The sequence below is a fragment of the Lycorma delicatula genome, chromosome 1 (assembly GCF_047948215.1).
Source record: "Lycorma delicatula isolate Av1 chromosome 1, ASM4794821v1, whole genome shotgun sequence".
In the NCBI taxonomy this organism is placed as follows: domain Eukaryota; kingdom Metazoa; phylum Arthropoda; class Insecta; order Hemiptera; family Fulgoridae; genus Lycorma; species Lycorma delicatula.
Window position 1 is genome coordinate 89,248,454 of NC_134455.1, and position 14,390 is coordinate 89,262,843.

The 14,390-nt window shown below is 34.2% G+C and overlaps 1 protein-coding gene across 1 annotated transcript; it reads right to left on the reverse strand.

The window, feature by feature from the left end:
• Positions 1 to 486: 486 nt before the first annotated feature.
• LOC142318142 (helix-loop-helix protein 1-like) lies at positions 487 to 13,827 on the reverse strand. Its single transcript, XM_075354682.1, has 2 exons — positions 13,706 to 13,827; positions 487 to 724 (listed from the first exon to the last, which is right to left on the reverse strand). The coding sequence occupies exons 1-2, from the start codon at positions 13,780 to 13,782 to the stop codon at positions 487 to 489; spliced, it is 315 nt and encodes a 104-aa protein (XP_075210797.1). The 5' UTR covers positions 13,783 to 13,827.
• Positions 13,828 to 14,390: the final 563 nt, after the last annotated feature.

Sequence of the window (14,390 nt, forward strand, 5' to 3'; positions counted from 1 at the left end):
ATGTAAATGAGGCGTATTCTTGTACAGACTTGGGTCAACCATTCTTGAGATGTGTCAGTCAAACCCCAACCACCAAAGTACATGGGTACTCATTGTCTCATAATCAAATCCATATAAAAGCAACTAAACTTTTACTAGTATTTGAACCTTATAACCTTCGATTTCAAAAATCAGCCGTTAAACAGGTGATTTTGCAATGACAAATTTACCTCTAGTCTAGCTTGGTGGGCTTAATAATATATTTATAAGTAAATTTTGAATGTTTTTAATAAGAAAACTTCTCCTCCATGAAAAACTCTCAAGATCTTTTTATTTTTGCCATCATTTAGTGGAAGATTAATTCATGTGTAAAATTAAAAATTTCTATGATGCGGAGAAGTGTTTTATTTTAAGCATAGGCAGACTATTATACTAAAATCCTACGTAATATTTTGATACATTTGTATTTTGGTAATTAAAATTAATAAATAATAATCTAAATTTCATTTACACATCAAGCACATGGTTTAAATAAGCTATGTAACAAATTGCTAATCTTAATATTTCTATCTTTGATAATTTTTTATCAGGTGGCAATGTTGGTAGTAGTTTTCTTAATTCACTAAAAGCAACATTGAAAGCTTCAACTCTAACCCTTTCTCTAGTTGCATGGGCTGTTCTATATTTTTGTGTTGCCCTTCTCCTTCTTCGTCTTTCTTCTCTTGTAAGTAATCCACCTGTATCCCTGTTAAAAAAATTATAACAGAACAATATTATCAATTAAAAGAATAATTATAATACATTCTATTCAATTAACTAATAAGTATATATATTACATACATTACATTACATTATATATATTACATTTATTCTAAATATAGTTAAAGCAAGCTGAAAAAAAATTCCTTTTATGCAAGCTAAAAGGAATGAGATGATGAAAGCAACACAACATTGTTTAGTCTCATTGCTTTTCAATCTGCTTACGGGTTAGGTAATATAGGAATTGAAGGATAACCTTAAGAATGAAATAATTAGCTAAGGAAAGGATGTTGAGATTCACTGACAACACTGTTTTTTGACAGAAACCAAAAATGAATTAGAAGAAGTTCTCAATAATGTATATTTATTACTAAGAAGAGAATCAGTGAAAAGAAATAATAGTCAAATAAAGTTAATGAAATTTGACAGAAAGTCATATTTGAAGTTATAAGGAATTAAGTGTTATGATAGGAGATCATAATACACCAGTGACAGAATGAAGAGTAATAAGGAATTAAATATTATGATTTTGAACCACAGTATATCAAAGATGTCTTGCTAATTGTAAAATGAATTTGAAAAATTGATTTTTATAACAAAAATGAAATTAATAAGAAAAACTGTATAAGATACAGAATGAAGTTGCTGATAGCAACTGATTGTGGACAAAAAATAATCCTACTGTATTAGGAATATTGTAAGCAGTGTTACCTGGGACATCAGACATCGGTGAAGTCCAGGAGATACTTTTATTATCCCCTCTTTTTTTGTTAAACAAAATATTCAAGAGGAATACAATAGAATTATTGAAAAAGGCACGATGCTCTATGTAGTAGGTGAATAATAGCTTTAAAGGCAAAGATTGTATTTAAATTTGTAATAAAATAAGGTTAAGAGAAATATCTTATGAGTAACCACAGAGAAATAAACTAGAAATGATGAAAGTGATTTGGAATAAACTGTTGGAGGAGAAGACCATGAGTTCAATTTGAAACAGTGATAGCTTGACTACATAAATTTTCCCTGTAACTTCATGTATAAGAAAGATAATCTAAGTTACCTTCTCTAAGAAAAATAAATTCAAATCCCTGCCATTTTGAAACAGAACATTTATGGAAAATCGTTATTAATAGGTTATTTTTTGTCTAAAAACAAAGAATTTTAATGAAAAATTTCTTGAAAATCAAAAATTGGTTGTAACTGTAAATCAGCTGTAACTGCATTACATATATACAAAGAACTAGATGAAATACCATGGAGTTGATTTAAAACTTGCTTTGTTTGATTATTAAAGATTGGACAAAGTAAAATAGAGATCATATCAAACTACACAAAGAAGGAGAATCATACTTCAAAGAAGTAGATTCCTTTCATGAAATAGGTCTGCCAGCCTCAAATATGGATAAAACCATTACAAAATACTCTTAAAATATTTTATGTAGAATGTACTGCTTGTGAAACATAGAATAAGAAAAATAAAAATGGGAAGGGAAAAAAAGGAAAAGAGGATATCTTATACAGGTCTATGAGATGTGCAGTTATCAGAGGGTATTGAAAATTATAAGGGTAAAGTAAGAAATGAAGAAGTCTTATTTAATAGATGAAAAAAAAATCTCAGTAAACGTACTTTCTTTGCACAAGCGGTTTATGTATGGATAGATGAGAGCATAAATGCAGTAATTGCACTGATTTGCTTTGACTGTTGAATTGTATTCTTCAGTTGATAGAAAAAAGAACTACATTCACTTTTGTGATTCATCAAATAGTGTGAATTGTTACCAGTAATAAAGTGATCCATACTTTTCTTAAATTAGAAGACATATGGTAAATGAATATTTAGTTTGTTTGATCTTCATATAAAAAGAGTAGGCAATTTCTAGAAAACAGATTTTACGACGCATGCTAAATGTTTGCAGCATTTTCAACATTACCTACTGTCTTGACTGGTAAGAGTTGGTTAACTCTTTATTAATGTAGAATTAAAATTATTCTCAATCTTTAGTTCAAGTTAGGCTGGGTAAAAACTCTACATAACAGTTTGTGAATCTAGTTAGTGGTATTGGAGAGCGATCTGAGGATAATTCCTATGGGGTTTTGACTCTTAAAACCATTGATGAATTGAAGTTATCTAAAAAGTTTGTTTTTGCCTTCTTATTTTTCATATAAACAAATTTCTCCTGCGCAAAATGGTGGCATAATTTTAAATTATCTTCTTAATGAGATAATCTTGTAAGGTATTATCTATCCTCTACAAGGACTGACACCTTTATCATCAGCCATGGTGGTATAACTTTAAATTATCTTCTTAAGGAGGTAATCCCTAAGGTATTATTTTCGATAAGGAGTGTACCTTTACCATCAGTCACCATTTTATTTAGAAGTAATTTGAATGCTATATTACAAATAAGAAAATAAAAAAACAGATTTCTTATATAACTAAAATTCAGTTGTTAAAAATCAAATGATAAAAATTAAAACGCATAAACTTTCTGGTAAAAATAAAATAATTTTTAAATGAAATCCAATTAATATTTTACATATCAAATTAAAAAATACAACAGTTCTGATCGTAAAAAGTAACAAAATGTTCATGAATGAAACTATCCCACCCAACTGATTGCTGATCCCAGAAGAATATCATCATGAACTGATTTTGATAATTTTATTTTTTAGAGGAGTATTTTATTTTAAGAATTTTTTTATTTTCTCTTGTTTCAATCCTGTTATAAATATTTTTTTTTCAGAAAGCTTTTTTAAATGAGAAGTTATATTTTCTGCTTTATCAATTTCAAGATATTTATTTTTTTTGTTGTCATGATTGTTTAGTATTGTGACTGATGCAATGTAACCCCTATTTTTATTTATGTATAAGCAAAAATTCATGAAAAAATTATTAGGATTTCTTTTTATTATTATTATTATTTTTATTTTTATGGGCATCGACTGCTAAGGTCCCATTCGACTGCTAAGCCCTCGTCACATTCTAAAAAAGAGATTAGTATCGCCATCTGGATCGTCATATGTAAGGGTGTAAAGGGCCCTTACATTTTTATATAAAAAGCACAAAGTACATATAACATTAATCTAAAACAATAAACAAAAACAACACATATGGGGTGTAAAGGGCCCCAATCTTAAAAATATGAGAAAATATCATAAAGAAACATAAATGGAAATTACATGCCTTTACAATACCATTATCTCCTTCTACCTGTCTCGTTAATTAATTTGTTTAAGCACTCTCGGGGCGACCAGAACTGCCGTAAAGCACCAGCATATCAGTCACCTCAGGATGCCATGATGTTGATTTCCCCCTATAAACAGTCCTGTAGGACGTAACCCATCGGGGGTCCTCCCAGCGTCATAAGAGCAATCTGACCACCTGTTCAGGATGGCCAAATAGCCCCTCGGCGGGGAGGCTACCCTTCCCGGTCCTGACCTACTTGGCTACAGGCATGCATTGCGCTTACCCATAGCCTCCCACCCTCAGTCCACCCTTGAGGATCCCCCATGCCATCATTGGACACACCCCGACTCACTGCTCTTGAATGCAGTTGAGCCAGGGTGGCCTAGGCAAGAAAGCTACCTCCCGTCATTATACGTGCCACTCTTCGAGACTCCCTTATATGTATTTAAAACTACCTCTTAGAGTTTGTTTAACACAGCTTTAAATATTTCACTTTTATAGACTTTTAAAAAGTCCACTGGCATGTAAATAAGCAACTATCTTTTCTTCATTTCCATTATCCAGATCAGCAACAATATTATTTGTTAGCAGGAACCTCTTTCTGAGGTCCTCATATATGGTACACTCTTCTATTAGATGCTTAATTGTAAGTGTTTTATTACAAACACCGCATATTGGTCTCTCTTCGCCGGTTAACAAATATGAATTTGTTATTCGCGTGTGACAGATTCTAAGTCTGGTCACAGCCACTTGTTCTCGGCGAGTCAACTTCATGTCACTTTTCCATTTATACAGAGAAGTTTTGACAGTTTAATTTTGTATTTAAACTCCTCAATCAATATTCCACTTGTTTCTTATTATGTTAGTTAGACAGTTAACATCTGCCACCCCTTACAGGAATTGCATCCAAAACATCGCAGACTGTTGCCTTTCTGGCAGCTTCATCTGCGCTTTCATTACCTGCAATACCAGCATGCCCTGGAGTCCATACAAATACACATCGCTGTCCTCGTTGATTTAGAACATATAAAATGGACAGGATGTTTGCAATTAGGACATCCTTAATGTTCTTGTTTCGAATTGCAACAAGTGCACTTAGGTAATCGGAACATATTAGCACTCTCTCTTCCCAATAGTGTTCTGTGTACCGAAGTGCTTGCTGTATGGCAGTAAGTTCTGCAGTATAGATACCAGCCATAATTGGCAGTTTCCAAAAATGGGCTTCTCCATTTACATATATGGTGCATCCAACACCATGTTTGGTTTTAGAACCGTCAGTATAAATTCTAATATGTTCTTCGTAACTACTAACGGTTGCCAAATTCCTGTTGGATGATAACTGCTGGCTTCGTTTTTATTTCTCCATGAGAGAGATCCAACCGTATTTACCGCTGGCAAGAGCCATGGTGGTATTTCTCATGGAAATTGCTAGTGTCTCTGGAATAGCAATTTCGTGTTTTCTTCTTAGTTCGTGGTACCTAATTCCGGCTGGTCTGAAATAGGTAGCACGATGTTCATATAATGCAGCCAAAGGATGGTTGTAAAAATGTTTATTATTTATATGAGCAGGAAAAGCTCATATAAATGCTAAGATATGTTTGCTGCATATCTTAGCAAATGGATCTCTCTTCTATAATATAGTGGCATTATTCCAGCTTCGGACATTAGACTAGTCGCCAGACTTGTGCGGAAAGCGCCTGTCGCATATCTTATTCCGCTATTATGAATTACGTCTAACTTTCTTAAATGCGACTTCCTAGCGGATAAATATACAATACATCCGTAGTCTAGTTTCGATTGTACCAATGCCTTATATAGTCACAATAATATTACTTTATCTGAGCCCCAACTGATGTTCGATAAACATTTTATAATGTTAGGGTTTTTTTTTGCATCTGTCACTCAAGTCCTGTATATGTAATCTCCACATAAGGGATTTATCCAATACCAGGCCTAAAAATCTGACATTGTCATATTGTATTGGATTGTTGCCGATTGTCAACGTAGGACTTTGGTGAGGTCACTTTGGTGGCTTTCTCTTCTTACAGAAGTGTACACAGCACGTTTTTTCTAGTGAAAATTGGAATCCATTATTCCTCGCAACTTCATTTAGAGCGTCAATAGCCCGTTGTAATTTATATTTCACCATAGCTGTCTTGTTGGCATACACAATTGCCAAATCATCAACATAGACGCTTTTGCTGATTTCTACTGGAATGGCTAATATCAATTTATTAATGGCAATCATAAACAAGGTACCGCTCAGCGGTGAACCTTGTGGTATGCCATTTTCCAAGATTCTTTCAGATGAATATTCATTGTTGACGCGTACTTGGAAAGTACGGTCATTCATATAGTTGCTCAGTAAGACTAGCAGATTGCCACGAATGTCCCATTCATGTATCTGGAGCATTATACCATGACGCCAGGTCATATCGAAAGCCTTCTGAAGATCGAAGAAGACTCCGACACAATGCTTCCTTGTGATAAAGCTGTTGAATATAATATTCTCTAAGTTGATCATTTGATCGGTGGTAGAATGGTATTGCCGAAAACCTGCTTGATATGGTGATATCAGATTTCTTTTTTCTAAAAGCCAAACTAGTCGATTATTAATCATTTTTTCAAGTATTTTTCCCATAGCGCACGTCAAAGAAATAGGACGGTAGCTACTGGGATCTGTTAAATTTTTATCTTTCTTCGGTGCTGGAACAACATGTGCTTTTTTCCACTGCTGCTGGTACATTTCATCCCGCTATATTTTATTATATAGTTCTAGCAATCTGCGTTTTGCAGTGGTATTCAGATGCCTGACCATATTATAATGGATTTCATCCGGACCAGCAGCTGTGTTGCCTGCTTTCTCCAACGTTTTCACGAATTCTTCCATTTTAAATGGTACATTGTATGAGTAATTATACTCAGTTCTGAAATTTAGTACACCTTCAAATTCTGCTTTTTTCGTCCGAAGATCTTCATCGTAGTTAGTCGTTTTACTGGCCTTCTCGAAGTGATTGGATATAACTCTACGATTTCGTTTGGAGTGTCCTTGATTTTATCTTCATATTGAAGGCTAGTTATGGAAGCAAAGTTTTTACGCCCACAAATCGCCTTCACTTTTCTCCAAACATCTGATGCAGTAGTAGTTCTGTCAATGGATGACACGTATTTCTGCCAGGATCGTTTCTTTGAATCTATCATGAGTCGTTTTGTATACGCCCTGTATTTTTTAAAGGCAATAAGATTATCTATTGTAGGACGTTTCTTAAAGGTGTTATACGCTCTTTTCTTTCTTTTTATAGCTTCACTTATTTCTTCGTTCCACCACGGAACGGGTCGCTTAGTAAGTTTCCCAGATGTTTCGGGAATATATCTCGATGCCGAGTCAAGTATCGCATTTGTTATAGCGTCGACATCGTCTCCGATAACTCCAGTTGTTTCGGGGAGTATCGTCTTAGCTGTGAAGCTCGTCCAATCGCCTTATCAAACAACCAACTTTTAGAGATGGGATATATTTTTATTGTAACATCACTTGCAATTTGCACCTGGAAATGATCGCTTCCATCGAAATCGTCTAGAACATGGAAGGTGTATCTTGGTGCTATCGATCCGCTAATAAGTGCAAGATCTATACAGGACGTCTATCCATCTCTGGCATTGAAAAAGGTTCCTGACCCATCGTTTAAAAGAATAAGTTCGGAATTCATCAGGAACCTTTCCAATTCTCTTCCGTGGGGATCTACTCGATCCGATCCCCAAAGAGAATTATGAGTATTAAAATCACCCACCAGTAAAACAGGTGGGGGAAGCTCAGAAATTAATCGCCTTATATCATCCTCCTTCCAATCAAAATTCGGCAAGTATATGCTGCAGACAGTGATCTGAAGCGGACGCTTCATTCTAATGGCGAAGTGTTTGTATTTAGATCAACCGCTTCGGCGGTAGCTCTAGTCGATGTTAATATGGCTACTCCATCTCTTACATTTGGTGGTTGGTCTCGCCGAAATATATCATATCCTCTTAATTTAAAATTGTCATTTCGGCAGAAATGTGTATCTTGCAGACATATACAAATCGGGTCTACATTATATACCAAGCGTTGGAGCTCATGGATGTTTGAAAAACATCCATTAATGTTCCATTGTACAATCGACTCGCTAATTTTAAATTAAATTATGGCCTAGGTTTATCTTTCGGCCAGCCTTTTTTTCTTTTTTTCTCCATACTGCGAACAGCTTCGTGTTCGCGGAGAACGTCGTCGCCCGTATAGCTTCCGGTCTCCGAATCGGAGACCACCGAAGCCGCCGACGACGACGGACATGGATCGGCGCCGGTTTCAGGCCCCGATTGAGAGGCGGAAACCTGACCGACCCCTGACACAGGAATCGCACCAGTCACCGCCCCTGGGAGGGGCGACATATGCCCCCTGTGTGGTTTTTGTGGCCTCTGTGGTTTAGAGGCCACCTCAGCTGCAGGAGGCTTAGGAGCCTCCATAACAGACTCCGTAGCAATCACTTTCTTCTTATTATCAAAGATCTCGCTAAGACGGACTTGGCATTCTGGTTTGGCGTCCGTTTTCTTCTGAACAAGAGCAACTTTCGGAGATTTATCTTCAGGAGGCTGTACCAATATCTTTGGCTTAACAGGTTCTTTACTATTGAAAGGCTTCATTTTATTTTCAATAATTCTTTCATTCATGTTAGCCAAAGTGGGCGCAAGTTTGCTGATGAGCTGACTTTCATCGACAGCAACTGGAACACAGCAGCCGCAGCCTGAGCATAACTTGTTGTTGCTCTAGGGTTGCGGGCGTTTACTATCTTTTTAGCTTCGAGGTAGCTGACTTTCTGCAGGGTTTTAACTTCCTGCACAGCTACCTCGTCTTTGTAGACAAGACAATTCCTGGATCTACATGAATGCTGTCCCTTGCAATTGATACATGTAGGAGGCTCCTTACACAGCTCTCCTTCATGCACCTCATCGCCGCACCCGAATATTTGCGGTCTTTCACATCTAACAGCAGCGTGGCCAAAGCGTTGGCACTTGAAGCATCTCATTGGCTGCGGGACAAATTCCCGCACATCCAATCGATGTATTCCCGCTCTTACCTTCTCCGGCAAAGTAGGCCGGTTAAATGTGAGAACATGAGAGGCTGAAGGTAGGACCTCGCCATTCCTTCTCATGTTCAATCGGCGACACTCTATTACTCCTTGTGATGCTAATTCTTCAACAATTTCTTGCTCCGAGCAGTTTAAAAGATCCCGACAGACCACAGCACCCCTTGAGGTGTTGAGCGTGCTATGGGGATCGACGCGTACAGCCAATTCTCCAATTTTTTTCAGCCCTAGGATCTTCTGAGACTGAGTATCATTTACAGTCTCCACATGAAGTCCAGTGAAGGTTTTTCTAATTTCCTTAACAGGGCCTCCAGCACATTTATTAATTTCCCGAGCAATGAGAAAGGGACTCACCCTCGAGAAATTACCATCTTCCTTTGTAATCACTAAATATTTAGGTTTCGGTACATTGCTCTTGAAAAAAGCTTTTTGCAATCTCTTTCTTGCCTCAACCTCAATACGACGAGATTCTGCACTCTTTCTCCGTTTCGCCTCAGGCGAAATGGCTGGTTCTAAACGAGGGTGTTTTCGTGAACCCTCTGCCACGTTTGGTTGTTTTTCAAGAATATTCATGTGCGTTGATCCCTTCTGTAGTAAGACTAGCCGCTTGGGTACACCCCACTCCAGGGCTACTAACCTTGGAGTCCGTTCCGGTACTCCGGTGGAACTGGCATATGTCCTGCCAGAGAGCGGATGCGCAATCTCTGCACTGACTCCAGGCTCCTACTCACCGAAGCTTTCAGAGCTCTCATTATTATTATTATCATTACTGTTATCTTTTTTTATTTATAAATGGACTTTTATCAGGATAGAAACATTTTAAACTACTATCATAGACATGTGGAGTAAAATATATTTATACATCTAATGATAGTTTTATAAAGATTTTATTCTGTTAGAATATCTAAAATATTCTAGGGACTTTGAAATGTTTACTTTTTTCTAAAAGAAGTCGAATTTCATAGTAGAATGGTAGCATTTCTCTTTCATCAGGAAGATTCCGGATTCGTTCAGGAATTTTTACACAAGTATAAATATTCCATGCATCATTCCCTCTAGTAGGTGAAAAGATTGGAAAAAAGGGAATACTTACTCCATAGCCTCAGAAGTTTGGAAATTCAAATTAGTGCTTTTAATAAAAGTTAGGACTTTTCTTAGTGTGGCTTTAACTTTCGAATTCAAACCGCACTAACAAAAGTCCGTCAATCCTTCCGTTCTTAAGCCAACCCGACCCCAATCGCGATCCCGCTTAGCGCAAACTACAACTTTTAATCATTGTAACCACATACGTATTCGAATATAATCTACACAGCTCAAAGCTGTAGCGTTTCCTCCACCGTCCAGTATATTTGTCAATTACAATTTAAATATTTTTCTCAGAATTTGTTTTTTTCAAAACGACTTCAAAATTTTCTTTTATTCAATAATGACCACGTCTCTCATAATCATACAGGACAACCAGCAAAATTATTGTTTTATATATCTTAATTTAAACCGCTTTGATAGTAAATGAGAGCTCAATTGATTAATCAGACAATAAACACTCGCGTTTCCCGAATGTAATCTTTTCTGAATTTCTCTACAAATTTCATCACGGCTTGTTAGAATCGACCTTAGATTCTTTAAATTCGTTAACTCTTTGGAAAGATCTTCTGTTCAAGCGAAGACTAATCCCAACATTTGAGCTTTTATCCGTCACCATATATTTAAATTTCTTTTCATTCATACACAAAACAAATTTCTTTCCCCGAAATCAATAATAATGTTGACATTGTTTTCAACTGTTTTATACATCTGTTCTAATTGTATTTATACTGTTTCCTGCTACTTTTAAATCGTCCATAATTTATCAAGCGGATGTTTCCGTTCAATAGAACCTTGTGCTATCGGTTCTATTTTTTTCTGATGACATGTTGTAACACAAAATTAAACAAAAGAGAAAAACGTTTCCTCGCTTTAGTTCATTACACATATCAAAATCATCTGATAAATAACTGATTTTTCACACGAACTCTACCATTAGATCCAGCCACACAAATATGAATCGTCTAATTAATTTCCTGAAAATACAAAATCGAATTAATTTCTCATTATAGCTCACCTCTTCTAACGTTATCGTAAAACATTTTAAAATCTATGAAAAGCTTATGAACCACCTGATTACACTCATACTTCCTTCCCAGATTCTACCTGATAGTGAGAATCTGATGAATTTCGCTTGAATTTTTTTTATCTGATCCTTCGTGGATCTATTTCGAAATCCACACTAATGTTTGCTGATAATTTCGTCGAAAAAAGATGTTAATATTGAAAGTAAAATATTAAATAGGATTTTTTTATCATGTCGGCAGCAAAAAGATACCTTTGTAGTTTTTGCAGTTTAACCTTATTTACTTTTTAAAGGGCGCAAGAAGAAAAAAAATGCTGCTAACGAAGCTAACCACTAATAAATGGAATTACGTATTTTTTATAACATTTTGTTGTCGATTGACCTTTTTACAACTAATCTGTTGATTGTTTCTGTTATGTAATAGAAACATTTCTGTTAAATAAAAATAAGTCATCTTACTCAGTGAGAACCTGTTATTTCCTAGCTTCAAGGTTTTATCATGATTCTGAGTCTTATATGCTTCTCATAACGCTTCAAGCTCAATTATTTCAGTCCAGCAGTTTGTTGTTTAGTAGTTAGTCTCAGGCTGGGCATTTCTGACGCGATCATGTTAATTGATCTCTAATGTGATCCATTAACATTTCATTGAATTTCTTTTAATAATATTTATTTTTTTTACGTGTAAAACTGAAGGGTAATAATTTAAAAAGGAGATAACTGATAACTATCGTAATTTTATTTTATATTACTTTCCGTATATTTTTTATTTTCAAATGTGTACGCTGCAAGTTGCAATTTGTTCAATTAGTGAACAATAAGCAACTACCCACCGCCCAATGAGCTTAGAATGAGAATGATATGTATGTCATGAGTATTCATTTCTTACCGTGGATATATACAAGGAATATATAGTTTCTGATACTGTAGGAGAAATATAAAGTGTCGTTGTACATTGACGTTTCTCTATATTTATATCGGTTGAAGATAAACGTCACCGAAGCAAGTAGGGTGGAGACCGTATTTTTATCATTATTAAAAGTGACTTTTATTACGATAGGTATATATATATATATATATATATATATATATACATACACTTATGAAATATTGCAGAATTTTTAAGATATAAAAAGACAGATCTAGGCTATATTTTAAGGTTACAAAGTCATTTTAAAATTTGTTTTTTTTTTATAGTTTCGTTCCGTTACTTTTTTTTATTATTTCGATAGAATCAAAAACTGTACCGCAAAAAATAAAATAAATTAAATATTTTTTTTTTCTTTTGGCAGCCTTATTATGAAATTTCCTGCTCATTAAGAATTCGAAAAAAAATTATTTATAGGTCTACTCTAAGTAGGCTAAAATACGGTATATGGACAAAAATTGTGGATTTAAAAAAAATATTAATAGACTGTATGTATATCTAATATGGCAGCGAATATTTAAAATTTTAAAAACGTCAAATGTAGAAAACTTTTCGATTAGTTTTCTTCGTTCAGAAATCAAAAAGGGAAGGAAGAGTAGTATGTTACTCTAATCAGCATGGTACATTAATAGCAGCATGGTACTGTAATTTTTTTCTTGATAAATTAATTCACCAGAAAAGCTCCTACGTGGGAAAATGGAAATGGAATTTCATAGAGTACGAAAAATGCCATACCTGATAGGAATTCAAACCCGAGACCCCCGGATGAAAGTCTGAAACGCTACCGCTCTTCCATGAAGATCGGCATTTTAGTAACTATATTTATTTAAGATGATGGAATTTGTATGATCTCATTTTAAATATGAATTTTGTGTAATGTTATGCTTATAATGTATATTAAATTCTCTTTTTTACATTTTGTGTGATATTTATATTATCTATATTTAATATTAATGTACATCATATTTATAAAAAATATGACTGTGAATATATTTACTTCCGATGACTAGAACACTTGAAAAGAAACAAGAATAAAGATAGAAAAATTTATAATTTCGTCTTTTTGGAGTCACTGAACATGCATTTTATTGCCTTTGCTCTAAATTATGTTAACATAGAACTTTACAGAATTTTTCTCTTTTTAGTCCATTTTCGGAATAGAAATTCTCGATATCAGAAAATATACAGTTTTCTTCCTCTTCTTTTATAAAGTTAACGGATAAAAATAATTTTTTTTTTACTCTTTCGAGATATCCATCGATATAAATCATAAAACTAATTTAAGATACTCGTAATAAACTTTACTATCTATAATTAATTTTTATTTATTTATTATATTTTTGTAACTACAGGCTAACCGTCTAATTAGCAATTATTGTGAAATTTAGATTTTCTTGCGTAAAAAAAGCATCAAGCCGACCGGCATTAGAACCCAGGTCCTTCCGAATGAAAGGCAGAGACGTTACCACTCCACCACGGAAATCAACAGAGTAATGGAGTGAATCGTCAATTAACACTACTTAAGATTACTAAGTAATATTTTATCATCCTATTTGTTATACTTGCTATAAGTTGTTTGAAGTTGATTACATAAATTAAAGTTTTAATGAATAAATTTAGTTTTTCTTTACCTTTTTCGATGTAATACTGGTTCCCTGTCGGGTCTGGTGGAATCCACCGTTCCATACATGTCAACCAGATCGCACATATTGATTTATAAAAAAATTATTATTACATTGTATTTATCCATCCTGAAACACAAATAACTTAATTTTTTTCTATTTTAACAGTTATTATTAATTCATTAATTTTAACATTATAAAATTGTTGCTTTTTTGTAAACAATGAGTCCGAAAAATCCCGTAGTATTAGATTAATTTTTCCTTGTGTAAAACTATTAACTTTTGGCGTACAGGACAAATTAATTTCTAACTTATAAATATCCTTTTACAGACTAACTCAAAAATTTTAAATGGAAACACCTGTTTCATTTTAAATTTTACATATATTGAAGGAAAGTTTCAAAAACTAGAGTTGCTAACTTGTCCCATTACAAAATATAGATCGATCAAATTTTCACCAAACATTTCATTGCACCCTTTTAAATCGGCTTTAAAAAAGAGAGAAAAGTTTTCAATTCGATCCTTGACTTTATATCTGTTATTCTTATGTTATTTATTCTTATTTATTTATGTTATGTTATTCTTATTTTGTAGAGGATTTTCCTGGTCCTCTCATAATTTTTTCCAAATAACTTCAGTTGGAAATTTATTTAACAAAAAATTATACTGACTACATAGGTGATTTAAAGATATT

Coding starts and splice junctions, on each gene's coding strand:
- LOC142318142 (XM_075354682.1), bottom strand. CDS start 13,782: ATGTGCGATCTGGTTGACATGTATGGAACGGTGGATTCCACCAGACCC. Junction 725..13,705: donor CCAGTATTACATCGAAAAAG/GTAAAGAAAAAC, acceptor TTTTTTTAACAG/GGATACAGGTGGATTACTTA.